Source organism: Theropithecus gelada, unplaced genomic scaffold (genome assembly GCF_003255815.1).
Source record: "Theropithecus gelada isolate Dixy unplaced genomic scaffold, Tgel_1.0 HiC_scaffold_16099, whole genome shotgun sequence".
In the NCBI taxonomy this organism is placed as follows: domain Eukaryota; kingdom Metazoa; phylum Chordata; class Mammalia; order Primates; family Cercopithecidae; genus Theropithecus; species Theropithecus gelada.
In genome coordinates, this window is record NW_020257878.1 from 1 (window position 1) to 15,924 (window position 15,924).

Sequence of the window (15,924 nt, forward strand, 5' to 3'; positions counted from 1 at the left end):
CGGAGAGCACGGAGGAGGACGTGCTGATGGTACAGGCACTCAGGAGGTGGAGAGGAGGAGGAAGGAGGAGGTGCTGATGACACAGGCACTCACAGGTCTGACTGGGTCACTTTCTCATTCCACTCTCCAAGTTTCTCAGAAGTTTTCACATAGCTAAAAACAGAAAGTCTACAGTGAATTATTTAGAAGAACAATTTTAAGTCAGGCATCAAACTGCAGGTGAGGTTCCAGGGAAGACAGAGGAGGACCAGCTGGCAGGAACATCAACTCTACAGACGGCCCAAAAACAGGGTCCACTGCCTCAACCAGGCCCTGTGCAGGCTCCAGGCCGCCAGGCGAGCTGTGGGTATGGCGGAACTGATCGTCCCCTTTTCCGTCACCCGGCAGTAGCCCCTGGTCTCTCACTAGGAGATTCTTGGGGAACAGCACTGCTGTGGGGGACTGGAAGGGCACAGCCCACAGCTCCAAAACACCACTGGGATTCAAAACTTACGATGTCCTAGGATAAAAAAATGAGTTTCTCGTATGTGAGATTTATGAAATGGGACTTGATCTGTCATTCTGTAGGGACGTGGCTCCTGGGAAACATTCCACGCCCACCCCCCCTTGTACGGTATGTTTCAGAGAAGCCACGTGGACAGGGCCAAGTGAGAAAGCAGCATTCCCCAAATTCAGAGAGCTGAGTGACATCCGGGACAGACGTCCCAGGGTTACAGGACCATGCAGTCATGGAGGGTCAGAGGCCCTAGGGTTGTGGGACCATATGGTCATATACGGTTTTTTTTTGGTTTTTTTTGAGACAGAGTCTCGCTGTGTCGCCCAGGCTAGAGGGCAGTGGCATAATTTTGGCTCACCGCAACCTCTGCCTCCTGTGTTCAAGAGATTCTCCTGCCTCAGCCTCCCCAGTAGCTGGGATCACAGGTGCACACCACCACACCCAGCTAAACTTTTGTATTTTTCAGAAGAGACAGGGTTTCTCCATGTTGACCAGGTTGGTCTTGAATTCCTAACCTCAGGTGATCCACCCACCTCAGCCTCCGAAGTGCTGGGATTACAGGCGTGAGCTACTGCGCCAGGCCCATGTGGCCGTATCTGGGTCAGAGGCTGTGACCATGCCACACCCACAATAAGGACCACAGAAAAACCATTCTTGCTAAAGTCCTGATCAGTGCTCCCTTGAGTCTGGACACTGAAACACAAGTCTTCCTATCAATTTCCACCTGGACAACTAGCCAGTGTGTCTGCCTTTTTAAAACACATAGAAGCCGGGTGTGGTGGCTCACACATGTAATCCCAAGCATTTTAGGAGGTCAAAACAAGAGGATTGCTTGAGCCCAGAAATTTGAGACCAGCCTAGGCAACAAAGCAAGATCCTGTCTCTATAAAATGTGAAAAAATTAGCCAGGCACAGTGGCGCACGCCTGTAGTCCCAGCTACGAGGGGGCTGAGTTGGGGGATCGCTTGAACCCAGGAGGTCGAGGTTGCAGTGAACGACTGCGCCGCTGCACTCCAGGCTGGGTGACAGAGCAAGAACATCTCAAAAAAGAATTTAAAAAAAAAAGGCCAGTGTGGCAGCTCATGCCTGTAATCCCAGCACTTTGGGAGGTCGAGGTGGGTGGATCACAAGGTCAGGAGTCCAAGACCAGCCTGGCCAAGACGGTGAAACCCCATCTCTACGAAATATACAAAAAATAATATAAAAAATTAGCCGGGTGTGGTGGCAGACGCCTGTAATCCCAGCTACCTGGGAGGCTGAGGAAGGAGAATCACTTGAACTCGGTGGGCAGAGGTTGCAGTGAGCCAAGATTGCGCCAGTGCACTCCAGCCTGGGTGACAGAGTGAGACTCTGTCTCAAAAATAATAATAATAAACGAAGTACACAAAAATTTAAAAATAAATAAGACACACGCAGACATCAAGCTCTTTGAAAAAACAAGGCACAGTCCCTGGGCCTAGGGCTCAGAGCCTCTCACTGGCTCCTTCCAAACAGGCCACTCAACTCCATGGCTGCAACTTGTCCCTGGGTATGACGATGCCCCTCACATGCCAGGGGCGTGTGTGGTGCACGTTCTTTTCAGCCCCCGGGGGTGCGCCTGGGGCAGGTACCTACGCGTTAGAGACCTGTACATCGTGCCAGCTCCTGGACAGGTTCTGTTTCAGCCCCCCCAGGGTGGAGAGGCCCAGCCTCCTCTTGAGCTCTCCACAGTGCCTCTCCTTGGCTGCCAGGACCTGGCGCAGAGTGACAATTTCCTCTTCCACCTGCAAAGCATGCAGTCGACATGATGAGCCATCACTACTGCAGGAAATGACTAACATCCTCATGCACAGTGCCATGAGTTACACAAGAACATTCCGCTTACTGAAGCATTAACTCGTCCTAGGAATAATAGCGTCTACAGCAGACATCTGATTTTTGGGTTTTGGTTTTTTTTTTGAGACGGGATTTCACTCTTGTTGCCCAGGCTGGAGTGCAACGGCGCGATCTCGGCTCACCGCAACCTCTGCCTTCCAGGTTCAAGCGATTCTCCTGCCTCAGCCTCCTCAGTGGCTGGGATCACAGGCGTGCGCCACCACGCCCAGCGAATTTTGTATTTTTAGTAGAGACAGGTTTCTCCATGTTGGTCAGGCTGGTCTCAAACTCCCAACCTCAGGCAATCCACCCACCTCAACCTCCCAAAGTGCTGGGAGTACAGGCGTGAGCCACCGCGCCCAGTCAGCAGCCATCTGTTTTTATCTGGTACTAGGAACTTGACTCCAGAGAACTGTCCCATGCGCCAGAGCTAAATGGTTCTGGGAGAGCTACCAATCACTATGTCCATTTGTGGTCATGAGGAATGGCCCAGGATGACCATGCCAGGCTTGTTTCATGCCAGGCTCTTTCCTGGGACTGGGCATGGTATTAAAAAGGTGAAGACCCTGGCCGGGCACGGTGGCTCATGCCTGTAATCCCAGCACTCTGGGAGGCCAAGGCAGGTGGATCACAAGGTCAGAAGATCAAGACCATCCTGGTTAACACAGTGAAACCCTGTCTCTACTAAAAAATACAAAAAAATTAGCCGGGCATGGTGGCAGGCACCTGTAGTCCCAGCTACTCGGGAGGCTGAGGTAGGAGAATGGCGTGCAGCTGGGAGGCGGAGCTTGCAGTGAGCCGAGATCGCACAACTGCACTCCAGCCTGGGCGACAAAGCGAGACTTGGTCTCAAAAAAAAAAAAAAAAAGTGAAGTCCCTGGCCGGGTACAGAGGCTCACACCTGTAATCCTAGCACTGTGTGAGGCCAAGGCAGGCAGATTACCTGAGGTCAGGAGTTTGAGACCAGCCTGGCCAACACATGATGAAACCCCGTCTCTACTAAAAATACAAAAATTAGCCAGGCATGGTGGTGCGCTCCTGTAATCCCAGCTACTCGGAAGGCTGAGGTAAGAAAATTGCTTGAACCTAGGAGACAGAGGTTGCAGTGAGCCGAGACCATGCCACTGCACTCCAGCCTAGGTGAAGGACCGAGACTCCGTCTCAAAAACAAACAAACAAAAACAGTGAGGATCCCTTTCCCTCAGGGCTCTCAGTCTGGGCTTGGACGATAGAAGCTGAAACTGTTGGCAACCAGGCACCGTCTGCACTCATCGAATTCCATATGCAGGGAGGAGGAGGCAAATGGCCAGAGACCCGGGTGACAGAGAAAAAGCCCTTAGGAAAACACTTGTGTTCCTGAGATCAGTTCCAAACCTTGGCAAGAGTCAGTTACACGAACCTAAAGGTAAATTATCTTCTGTGCTTCACGTAGTTAGAACTGAGTAACAGCAAGATGCCTGAAAATGAAAACTTGACCTTTCTCAGGTGTTTAAAAAAAAAAAAAAAAAAGACCTCTGAAAGGGGCATCATTCGGCGTTTTGACACTTTAGAATGAGTTCTTAGTATCTTCAGCTCATACATGACTAGCTTCTCTTTAAAAATTCTCTTTCTTGGCTGGGCACGATGGCTCACACCTGTAATCCCAGCACTTTGGGAGGCCGAGGGGGGCAGATCACCTGAGGTCAGGAGTTCAAGACCAGCCTGACCAAAGTGATGAAACACCGCCTCTACCAAAAATGCAAAAATTAGCCAGGCGTGGTGGTGGGCTCCCATAACCCCAGGTACTTGGGAGGCTGAGACAGGAGAATCGCTTGAACCTGGGAAGCGGAGGATGCAGTGAGCCAAGATCGTGCCATTCCACTCCAACCTGGGCAACAAGAGCGAAACGACTAAAAAAAAAATCTTTCTTCCGTGTAATCCCAGCACTATGGGAGGCTGAGGCAGGCGGATTACCTGAGGTCTGGAGTTCAAGACCAACCTGGCCAACATGGTGAAACTCTGTCTACTACAAATACAAAAATTAGCCAGCCGTGGTGTTGTGCGCCTGTAATCCCAGCTACTCGGGAGGTTGAGGCAAGAGAATCACTTCAACTCAGGAGGTGGAGGCCGCAGGGAGCCGAGATCACACCATTGCACTCCAGCCTGGGTGACAGAGTGAGACTCCATCTTTAAAAAAAAAAAAAAAAAAATCTTTCTTTGGCTGGGCACAGTGGCTCGCACTTGTAATCCTAGCACTTTGGGAGGCTGAGCCAGGCAGAACTCTTGAGGCTGGGAGTTCAGGACCAGCCTGGCCAACATGGTGAAACACTTGTCTCTACTAAAAATATAAAACTTAGCCAGGTGTGGTGGTGGGCATCTGTAATCCCACCTACATGGGAGGCTGAGGCATGAGAAGCACTTGATCCAGGGAGGCAGAGGCTCCAGTGAGCTGAGATCATGCCACTGCACTCCAGCCTGGGCGACAAAGAAGAGACTCTGACTCAAGAAAACGACTTTAAAAAAAAAAAAAAACTTCATCTTGTAATTCAACTCTGAAAAAAACCTTGTGGGTTTAGTTTCTAAAGTCGCATACTCTGAAATAAAATGGAAAGCAAAGTCTCCTTGGACTTCCTGCTACTCTCCTTTAATCTTCTAGGCTAGAAATAACTGCGTGATGTCCTCAGGATCTGAAACCTGGTCCTCAGGCCCAGCGGCACAACCATCCTTACTCAGACCTAGGCCTGGACCCAGATTCTGGAATTAAACCGTATCACAGGGTGATTCACAGGGTGAAAAGAAAACTCTTGGCAGTTGCTTTGACTAAAAATTATGGTTGGAGGCTTTTGTTCTTTTTTTTTTTTTTTTTTTTGAGACGGAGTCTCGCTTTGTCGCCCAGGCTGGAGTGCGGTGGCCCGATCTCGGCTCACTGCAAGCTCCGCCTCCTGGGTTTACGCCATTCTCCTGCCTCAGCCTCCCGAGTGGCTGGGACTACAGGCGCCCGCCACCTCACCCGGCTAGTTTTTTGTATTTTTTAGTAGAGACGGGGTTTCACCGTGTTAACCAGGATGGTCTCGATCTCCTGACCTCGTGATCCACCCGTCTCAGCCTCCCAAAGTGCTGGGATTACAGGCGTGAGCCACCGCATCCAGCTAAGGCTTTTGTTCTTAATTCCTATATTACTCTTAAGGGACTCTCACTTAAAGAATATCACATAAATACTTTTTACAAAAGAAGTTTCTGTTTTGTTTTTGAGATAGGGTCTCGCTCTGTCGCCAGGCTGGAATGCAGGGCACAATCACAGCTCACTGAAGTCTTGACCTCCTGGCCTCAAGCATCCTCCCGCCTCAGCCTCCTGAGTAGCTGGGACTACAAGCAACTGCCACCACACCCGGCTAGTTTTTGGGGGTGGAGACAAGGTCTCACTGTGTTGCCCAGGCTGCTCTCAAACTCCTGGGCTCAAGCGATCTTCCCATTTTACCACCTTGTCCTACCAAAGCACTGGAATTACAGGCATGAGCCACTGCATCCAGTCAAAATAAATATTTTTAAAAGAAAACTTAAGATCCAGGGCAGAGAGATTCACGGGGTTTTAAAAATGATTCTCAAGTGTTAATTCCAACAGAGACACTCCCAGTAGATGGCCACTCAGAGGCGGTTCGTGTATGAACGCTACTAATGGAGTACTTTGGAAGGGCCAGGCACAGAGGTGTGGGAAGGAAGTCACGCCCATCTCCACTGCCACGTGGCTCTGAGTCCAGTGCACGGAGCTGGGCACATACAAAGAGAACCCCTTTATCAGCGGGAACACAGAGCAGGGTAGGTGATCACCCAAGTGTGGCCAGTACCCTGGCCTCTCACTAATCCAAGAGGGTCTTAACTCCAATTCACCCCAGGACACACAGCCAAGCCACAGCACCTTGGTAAGCTCGGCCCTGAGCTCCTCCTCCTCAGCCTCTGTCAGACCCTCAATAGCAGGAGTCCGGGCAGCCACACCTGTGTCGACAGGGACATCCGTCATGGAGTCAGACAGCAGACCTTTGTTAGGAGAATTCAGGTTGATATCTGCCAGAGACAAAATGAGGCCACAAAGCGTCAAGTAAGTTATTTACTTCCAAGTAAATATGGTAGAGGTCTCTAGCAGGACAAAAGCAAAGGTGGGAGTGGGTGAGACCCTGGAGACGAACACCTCTTCTCTGAAAGGTCTGTGAGGACAGCGTGGGCAGTAGACGAGGGCGGCCACACCTCAGGCCACCTGAGATGAAAAGCCAATGCCACCTGTGCTGCTTCAGGGCACGAGAAATGCCAGCCCAAGACAGCCAGACCCTAACCAGTGAGAATACTATCTTCAGAGGCAGGAAACCCTTGCTACAAAGAAAGCAGATCAATCTAACAGAGCTTTCACTTTTGTGTGTGTGTGTGTGATGGAGTCTCACTCTGTTGCCCAGGCTGGAGTGCAATGGTCTGATCTCAGCTCACTGCAACCTCCGTCTCCCAGGTTCAAATGATTCTCCTGCCTCAGCCTCTGAGTAGCTGGGATCACAGGTGCGCGTCACCACGTCGGCTAATTTTTGTATTTTCAGTAGAGATGGGGTTTCACCATGTTGGCCAGGCTGGTCTCCAACTCCCGAACTTGGGTGATCCGCCCGCTTTGGCCTCCCAAAGTGCTGGGATTACAGGTGTGAGCCACCGCACCCAGCCACATCTTCCACTTTTTTTAAAAAAGGAACTTAATATGGTTAATACACACAATAAGCATCACTTTCCACTCAACACATCTGACAGGGCACATGCTAAAACTACATACTAGGAGCACATGCTGGTCATTCAGCTCCTTCTGGGAGTCGGCAAAACAAAATTCCCTTTCCTTACCTCCCGCTTCTCATCCCACAGTCAGGAAGCCACCACAGGCGGAGAGCTGCAGAGCGGTGTGCTGCCGCCACACACCTCAACTACACCCAGATCACATTCAAATTCCTGTAGTCACTGTTTTTTCTTCACATCAAACGCATCTTCCTGACTGCACTAAAAGTCTACAAGATTTCACATAAGGAAAAATAGTCTATTTTGATTCTCTCTAAATCCAAGCACATGATTATTGTAACATTTTCCCTGTTGAACACAACATTCTGAAAAGAAACAGGCTTACTGTCAGGCGTGGTGGCTCACCTGAGGTCAGGAGTTCGAGACCAGCTTGACCAACATGGTGAAACTCCGCCTCTACTAAAAATACAGAATTAGCTGGCGTGGTGGCACGTGCCTGTAGTCCCAGCTACTTGGGAGGCTGAGGCGGGAGAATCACTTGAACCCAGGAGATTACAGGCGTGAGCCACCATACCCGGCCAAAAAAATTTTTTTTTTTTTTTTAAACTAAAAGAAAAACTGGCCGGGCGTGGTGGTTCAAGCCTGTAATCCCAGGCCTTTGGGAGGCTGAGGCAGGCGGATCACCTGAGGTCAGGAATTCAAGACCAGCCTGGCTAATACGGTGAAACCCCGTTTCTACTAAAAATACAAAAAATTAGCCCGGAGTGGTGGCGGGCGCCTGTAGTCCCAGCTGCTCCGGAGGCTGAGGCAGGAGAATGGCGTCAACCTGGGAGGCGGAGCTTGCAGTGAGCCCAGATGGCGCCACAGCACTCCAGCCTGGGCAACAGTGCGAGACTCCAACTCAAAAAAACAAAAACAAACAAAAACAAACAAAAAACACCCTCCAGAATAATGCAGCACCCAGGAATTATAAAGTTTAATATGTGGCCGGGCGCGGTGGCTCACACCTGTAATCGCAGCACTTTGGGACGCCGAGGCGGGTGGATCACAAGGTCAAGATATCGAGACCACCCTGGGCAACACGGTGAAACCTCGTCTCTAGTAAAAATACAAAAATTAGCTGAGTGTGGTGGCGGGCGCCTGTAGTCCCAGCTACTCATGAGGCTGAGGCAGAAGAATGGCTTGAACCCGGGAGGTGGAGGTTGCCATGAGCTGAGATCGCGCCACTGCACTCCAGCCTGGCGTCAGGACAAGACTCCGTAGGAAAGGAAAGGAAAAAGGGGAAAGGGGAAAGGGGACGAGATGGAAGGGGGGGGGGAGGGGGGGGGGGGGGGGGGGGGGGGGAGGGGGAAAGAAATTTAACGTCCCTCTCTTCAGCCCCAAAATGGAAGACAAACTTGTATCATATTCTCAAGATTTTAATCTCCTGGGCTGGCTCCATGCCCCTCAGGGGCCATCTCCTACTGCTCCGGGGTGACTGTTCTGGAAACAGGCCTGGTAAGCTGGGTGTGCCCCTGACTCACTCCGCCCCTCTCCATGAGGCAACCCCTAAGTAGGCTGAGCTCCGAGCAGAGCTGCTTACCCAAGGGGAGCTCTGCTGAACGCGAAGACTGTTTCACCATCCCTTCTCTGCTCGGGAGCCGCCCTCCACACCTCGGACTGGGTCCAGGGCCAGAGAGCGTGAACCCGAGGGCCCCGCGCAGGGACCGGGGGGTGGCAGAGCAAGCAAGAGCCGGGCGCGGGGTGGGCGGCATAAACGAGAGCTGCTTGGAGCGAGGGAACCCCAACTACGGGAGCCACGGCGGACGCCAGGGAACCACACCTCGGAGCCGTCCCAGGGGAGACCGGGAGGGCGGCTGGAGAGAGCCCAGGAAGCGGTCTGGGCCGCGGGCAAAAGACACACACACCGCAACCATCATAAGCTTCGAGGTCAGTGGCCCGGGAGCTGAAGAGGGGCCGCGGGGTGGGTGAGCAGAGACTGAGAGGACCGAGAGTCGCAAACGACCCCGGGAGACGGGGAACACCGGACGGCCTGGGCCCATCTGCTGCGGAGGCGCCGGGCCCGGCAGGTACCTTGGCCGGCGGAGTCCATCTTCAGACGGCGTCCTGGCCGCTGTCGCGGGCGCTGTGGGAGCCGAGCGGGCGGCGCCGGGAGTACCTGGCCGCGTACACACTGGCCAGCGGAACTGCCTCGGCCCCGCGGTGTTACGCAATCAGCGACGCGACGGCTACTTCCGCCCGGGCACATGCCCCGCCTTCGTCCCGCCTCCACCAGTGATGTCCAATGAGAACGTCGTTTGGCCAGTCCTGGTTTATCCGACTCAATCTGATAGGCCGAAACTGTGGGCGAAGCAGGACAGGGAGGCGTGGTTCCAAGGGAATCCATTCCAGGTTGGCTCCACCAGCGAGAGTCACAGGTAGAACGGTCGGAGTAGCGGGAGGACGAGGAAGGTGGGAAGTGGGAGGACTGTCCAACATGGCGCTGTGGAAAGCCAGCGCAGGGCCCCGGGGGATCTTCCGGGTCGGAGGCAGCTGCCCCCGAGTGCTGGGGCTCGCGCTTTTCGGCGGCTCAAACTCTGACCCCGTGAGATCCTTTCCAGCCCGACCCCTTACTTTAGGGGTCAGCCTCACCCCGTAAGTCCTGTATTTATATTATTTTTTTTAGTTGGTCTTTTTTTTTTTTTTTTTTGAGACGGAGTTTCCCTCTTGTTGCCGAGGCTGGAGTGCAAAGGCGCGATATCGGCTCACTCTGGGTTCAAGCGATTCTCCTGCCTCAGCCTCCCGAGTAGCTGGGATTACAGGCGCGCGCCAACACGTCCGGCTAGTTTTCGTATTTTTAGTAGAGACAGGGGTTTTGCCACGTTGGCCAGGCTGGTCTCGAACTCCTGACCTTAGGTGATCCACCCGCCTCAGCCTCCTAAAGTGCTAGGATTACAGCTACCCCTCACGCCTGGCTAGTTTGTCCTTTTGGTGGGGACTTTTTATTGTATGCGGGTTGCGCTGAAAAAGACCGCGATTCGTCCCCTCGCCCTGCAGGCGCCGCTGCCGCCTCGCCTCGGGTGTGGACCCTGCGGCCTGAGCGCGTGCACCCCGAGGTTGTCTCACTTCCTGTTCAGGTCGACCAAGCCGGCACTGCGCCCTCCCCACTCCACAGACGAGGAAGCTGAGGTTAAAGTCACTTGCCCTAGGTCACTCCGCAAGTTGAAGCGCTACCAGGATACTCTGGAACAGGATGCCTGACCTCAGAGGAGAGGCGTGTCACCACCAGGCAACTGGCCCCACGAAACAAGTCCCACAACTTCCTTTCTTTGACTCCTACTTGCTCCTGGAAGAAAAGCCTTAAATGGGATTCAAGCCCTTTAGGATCAGATGTCCTAGGACTGCACTCTGGGCTTCCAGCCTGGGGTGGTACTGGTCCCTAGGCATGGAAGCTCCTCCCACTGCCCCTTCATTCACCCGGCCACCTCCTCCCACAGGTGTCTTCCGGGTACTCTTGCAGAGGCCTGAGTCCCTTACCACCACTGCCCATCCTGCTCTGGTGCTCTCAGTAATGTTTTCTCCATTTGCTGCCTTTCATTCTTTCCAGAGATCCTTGCTCAACCCAACCAGGCCAGCCCAGGGACTAGGGACGTATACAGACACCTGCTTCAGGCAGTTCAGGGCAGACCACAGAGATGTACATTACAGACTGTGTTGAGCAGAGGCCTGGTCTCATTCTGTGTTGCATCCCTAAGCCAGGAACAAAGTCCAGCCCAGGCCTGGCTCTGGGGGACACCCAGTAGTGTCCTCTGGCCCGTGCAGGTGTATCCGTAGCCTCACATGCCACCATGTGAGTCTGAAGTCTGTCTGTGAATGCCCTGGTGTAGAAGCCAGGAGTTTGGAGGTGAGAGGGAGCCCTACAGAATAATAGCCAGTGTGAACTCCTGGGAATGCCCAGCCGCTAAGATCTGCCCACAGCCCTGCGATGCCAATGTCCTCCTTTCACAGGAGGAGTTTGCACAGACTTTAAGCGCACAGCTGGCGTCATTTTCCCAGGAGCCATCCTGTAACCCAGGCCAGGTGAAGGGCTCCTCCCTGGGGCCCCACAGTCCCTGTTCCCATCATCCTTTTGTGGTGATGAAGGCACTCATCACAGAGTATTGCCATAAACCGGGTCAGGTTAACCTTTCATTCCCTTTAGGAGCTGGGTGGGGGCATCCGAAACTATTTGTGGGAGGAAGAGAGAAAGGAGGGGATGGAGCAAGGAAGAACGGGGCGGGGTTGGGGGGTAAGGTCAGAACGCCCCTGTGAAGGAAGGAAAGCACTAAGTCCCCGTGTTCTGCCTACCCTCCCTGAGACAGCAGATCGGGAGTGCCCCCTTCCCCCCGCCCCACCCCCGCAGTGGTTGGGGGTATGGGGAGGTGAACCAAGAAGGCCAGGAAGGTGTTCAAGTGCGTGATCCCCCACTGGGGCGTATAGGTTACAGCCCCCAGGGCAACTGAAACTCCTCAGGCTCCAGAGGGCTGAAGTGAGTCGCCTCCACGTTCTTGAGGTGCTTCCGAGCCAGGAACAGTGCGAGCCGCCGGCGCCGCCGCGAGCTCAGGCCCTGGCCCACCAGCCATGGGAAGGCGGGTCCGTGTGGCCCCTGGGCCTCCTCGCCCTCCAGCTCCTCTTCGCAGCGTGCACGGTAGGAGCGCAGCAGCGCCAGGCACCACTCCTCGTCCACGCGGTAGCGTGCATAGAAGGCGGCCTCTTGCGCCAAGCTGCCAGCGCGCAGCCAGCGGATGACGACTGCACGGCCCTCCGGCGCCATCACGGCGGGGTAGCGGTGCTCCAGCAGGCGCAGCAGCAGCTCGTTGCCCCGGTTGCCCTCCACGCCGCCGGGTGACAGGGGGCGCAGGCGGCCCGAGGTGCTGACCACGTCGTCCTGCGTGCGTCGGAGCAGCAGCACCGGCCCCGGGTAGCAGCACAGCTGCTCGGCCACGTTAAGGTTGAAGTGCTCGCGCACGGTGCGCACCACCAGCCCCTTCCAGCTGTGGGGCATGACCTTCAGCGCCAGCGGCACGAGGTCGTCGAAGGTGGCGTCCAGCACCAGTGCACCCAGCCCCGGGTAGGTCATGGTGGCCCAGGTGGCCGTGAAGCCGCCAACAGACCAGCCGTAGACCACCACGTGCGCGGGCGAGAAGTGCAGGCGGTGCAGCGCGTACTGGACCACCACGTCCATGGCGTTGGCGTCGTGCTGAGGGAAGGGCACGCCAGTGCTGCCGCCGAAGCCGGGGTGGTTCCAGCCCAGCACGGAGTAGCCGGCCTCGAGCGGTGCAGACAGACAGCCCATCTCATAGAAGCCGGCGTTGCCTTCGCAGCAGATGACGAGGCGCAGCCCGTGCCCGTGGCTGCCCGGGTCCTGGCGGCGGTCCATGAACATGGTGTCGATCTCGTTGCCGTCACAGGCCACCAGCTTGGCGCGCCGGCCATGGTAGCGCTCCACGAGGCGCTCTTGGCCCTGCTGCAGCAGCGGCAGCAGCGCGCGCGTCATCAGGGACACCGAGCCGGGGTACACGAGCCAGCGGCCCAGCGAGTGGGCCAGCGCGTAACTAGCGAGCTGGCCGGGCAGCTCGCGGAGCTGCTGCAAGAGGCACTGCGCCTGGCTGCGCACCCCACGTGGAGGCCGCCCCAGCGCGTCCCCGCCCAGCGCCTCGTCCCGCAGCAGCCACACGCCCGCCGCGGCGGCCGCGCAGGTCAGCGCCCGGTGGCTGCTGCTCCCGCCCGCGGCGCGCACGTCATCCCAGCGGAAGGCCACGGGCCAGCCGCGGAATGTGTAGGTGTAGCTGGCGGTCAGGTAGATCTTGAACACGTGCACCAGCGCCTTCACGAAGCAGATGACGCACATGGGTGGTGGTCCCAACGCCCAGCCACTGGGCCGGGGTCGCCGCGAGAGGTTCAGGGCAGTCTTAGGGGATACCGGCTCCCAGCCAGGCCCTGATGGCCTTTGTGACCTGGCCTTCCGGGGCCGAGGGAAGGCTGCATCCTGTTGCTAGGTGATGGGGCACAAAGGGTTCCCAGAGATGATGGGCCCAAGGTTCTGCCCCTCCCCCACCTTCGCCAAGACCCCACCGGCCAAACGCTCCCAGGCCCAGCTTTCCCACCCGTGATTTGAGCAGCTACTGTCTCCCTCTTTCTTATTTATTTATTAAATTGAGATGCGGTCTCGCTATGCTGCCCAGGCTGGTCTTGAACTCCTGGGCTCAAGCGATCCTCCCACCTCCACCTCCCACAGTGCTGGGATTACAGGTGTGAGTCCCTGCGCCCAGCCTCCCTCTTCCTTAAATTTAAGGTGGACAACCCCACAGGCCAGAAAGGGACAGCAAGGCCTCCTCCGCGTGTACCGGGCTTGCTATGGGTCCCCTCCCCCACCCCTTCAGGGTCCGCTGGTTTAAACCTCATCTCCCCAGGAGGGCAGGGTCAGAGCAGGGCTGCTGCCGCACCAGAAAGGTGGTATTTGCTCCCGGCCTGCTGGTTCCTCCCCTCCACACCTTCCTTCTTCGGTGCAGACCAGAAACAAGCCCCCTTCTTTTCTGGATCCTCTTTTCACTGGCTGCCAGCAACAGCAGTGACCTTTTCGGGCGGGTCCTGCCTGGCTGGGGTTCCTCTTTCTCACTCCCAGGTTGAGCCCCCACTCCCAGGCGGCGCCTCCCCCTTTTCTGGAGGGGTAGGGTGGGTTCCCCTTTTTCCCCTGCCCTGGAAAGGGGCAGCCCACCTGGGGGCAGGGTCGCAGGCCGCCCGCCAGGGGGAGCCCCAGGGAAGGGGGCAGCTCTGGGGACTCAACAGCTCCCCAGACCAGAAACAGAAATGCACAATCAGGGAGTTTGGCAAATCCAGCCAGAGCCTCTGAGCCCAGGTGCCAGGCCTGCCTGAGACCCCAGCCTTCTGGGGAAGGGGTGGTTTCAGGCTGAAGCACCCTCTCGGTGCTCTCCTGCTCAGTATCTGGGTTAGAGGCACTACCTGACCCAAACAGGCCCTGCCCCTGGTTCAGGAGTCCGCTGAGGACTGCTGCTGTCTTTAGGGGTTGGGGGACAGAAGGACAGGGACCAATTAACAAAGGGAGCGATTTGGGGGGCTATTACCCCCATTGTAGGTTGCCAGATAAAATACAGAATAATATGCCAGTTAAATTGGAATTACAAGTAAATACTTTTTGGGTGTCAGTATGCACCAACTACCGCTTGAGACATACTTATACTTTAAAATTGTTTATCTGAAATTCCAACTTAACTGGATATCCTGTTTTTTGTTTGTCTGTTTGTTTGTTTTTGAGACGGAGTCTCACTCTTGTCGCCCAGACTGGAGTGCAATGGTGCAATCTCGGCTCACTGCAACCTCTGCCTCCCGGGTGTTCAAGCGATTCTCCTGCCCAGCCTCCCAAGTAGCTGAGATTACAGGCGCCTGCCGCCACACCCGGCTACTTTTTGTACTTTTAGTAGAGACGGGGTTTCACCATGTTGGTCAGGCTGATCTCTAACTCCTGACCTCAGGTGATCCACCTGCCTCCGCCTCCCAAAGTGCTGGGATTACAGGCATGAGCCACCACGCTGGCCTAGATATATCCTGTTTTTAAATTTGTTTTTGTTTTGCTAAATCTGGCAGTCCTACCCCCAGGCACACACACAGTTGAGATCCAGATGTTCCTGGTTATCCAGCTTTGATCTCGGATTGGCTGCTGTGCTCACTGGTTGAGGCCTGAGGACAAAGAGGGTGTCTCAGGGTCCACTGGTGCACCTGTCACACCATCCTTTCCACTGGGTCCTGGGCAGCAACAGGAGCCCTGCCTCAGGAGCAAACCCACAGGACTGCCCCTGGGGCCAAGGGATGGGCAAGGCTTCCCCTGGGGATTGGTGCTGCTCAAGTGTCCGCCCCTGACCCTGTGGGGAAAGGAGCCTATTGTGGTTAGGGGTGGGGATGGAAACTTCTGCAGCGGGGGGAGATGGTGCCCTTCCCAGGAGCCTCTTTCATAAACTCAGCAGCTGCTTACTCTAGGCGGGTTGGGGCTGTGGGCCCAAAGGCTCTTGGCCCATTTTGTGTGAGACCACAGGAGTGAACCCAGCAACAGAGCCGAGGATCCGACGGGGGTCCCTGCCTCCTCAGTTCAGATCCTGGCAGCGGCAGGAGTCCTGGAGGACTGTACACGTGGGATGTTGGATGCACTAAACTTACTTTGATTCCCCTGAACAGGTCCTGCTTGGAGGAGCCTCGTCCTCCTGGGGGCAGTCTCCCAGCTTGATCTGCTCAGGGACTTGTTTGGAAATGGAGGCTTTTCTTTAGCCAGGCCCACCTGCCCTTAGCTGCCCCCACAACAACCCACCCACACACACACAGAGAGAGAGAGCAGGAAGTTCTTGAGAGGAGGAGGGGAGAGCCTGGGACCGGATTCTGAGGGGCAAAGGTCAGCAGGCTAGAGCCGCTGGCCCCCAGGGGTTCCATGCCTTATCCTGTGTCTGGCCCAGCCCCTGACCCCACCAGCCCACGGGAGTCCAAGTGCCCCAGAACCCCCAGCTCTGTTGAGACAGGAAAGCATGTGACAGGAAGGGAGCTGTCCCCTCTCTAGAAGAGCCCCCAGACTGGACCAGCTGCAGCAGCCGTGACCTCTTGTGCCCCCACCCCCATCAGCTCAGGGAAGTGTCCACAAGGTGGTGGGGGGGCTGTGTCCCTGTTAATCCGTGTGTGGAGGCAACCCCACCCCGCACCCCAGTGCCCTCCAGGTAGACATCTGAGCGTGCACCCCACCCCCACAGGGCCTGCCAGTCTCTGAGCCCTCCACCCCTTGGTTCCTACCCTCCTGCACTGGGGCAGGGCTCTCC

The 15,924-nt window shown here is 55.7% G+C and overlaps 2 protein-coding genes across 2 annotated transcripts; both read right to left on the reverse strand.

Moving 5' to 3' along the window:
- Nucleotides 1-89: 89 nt before the first annotated feature.
- LOC112617370 (tumor protein D54-like) lies at nt 90-9,656 on the reverse strand. Its single transcript, XM_025374137.1, has 4 exons — nt 9,164-9,656; nt 6,246-6,391; nt 2,111-2,259; nt 90-153 (listed from the first exon to the last, which is right to left on the reverse strand). The coding sequence occupies exons 1-4, from the start codon at nt 9,474-9,476 to the stop codon at nt 90-92; spliced, it is 672 nt and encodes a 223-aa protein (XP_025229922.1). The 5' UTR covers nt 9,477-9,656.
- Nucleotides 9,657-11,511: 1,855 nt separating this feature from the next.
- Nucleotides 11,512-13,276, reverse strand: LOC112617369 (protein ABHD16B). The gene has a single exon (XM_025374136.1). It carries the CDS (start codon nt 12,957-12,959, stop codon nt 11,550-11,552), a length of 1,410 nt encoding a protein of 469 aa, XP_025229921.1. The 5' UTR covers nt 12,960-13,276; the 3' UTR covers nt 11,512-11,549.
- Nucleotides 13,277-15,924: the final 2,648 nt, after the last annotated feature.

Bases quoted from the DNA above. Each gene is read 5' to 3' on its own strand.
- LOC112617369 (XM_025374136.1), bottom strand. From the start codon at position 12,959: ATGTGCGTCATCTGCTTCGTGAAGGCGCTGGTGCACGTGTTCAAGATC.
- LOC112617370 (XM_025374137.1), bottom strand. From the start codon at position 9,476: ATGGATTCCCTTGGAACCACGCCTCCCTGTCCTGCTTCGCCCACAGTT. The intron at 2,260-6,245 runs GTGCTGTGGCTT...CATGCTTTGCAG, and splicing joins TCAGGGCCGAGCTTACCAAG to GTGGAAGAGGAAATTGTCAC. The intron at 154-2,110 runs GTAGGTACCTGC...TTCTGTTTTTAG, and splicing joins GATGTACAGGTCTCTAACGC to CTATGTGAAAACTTCTGAGA.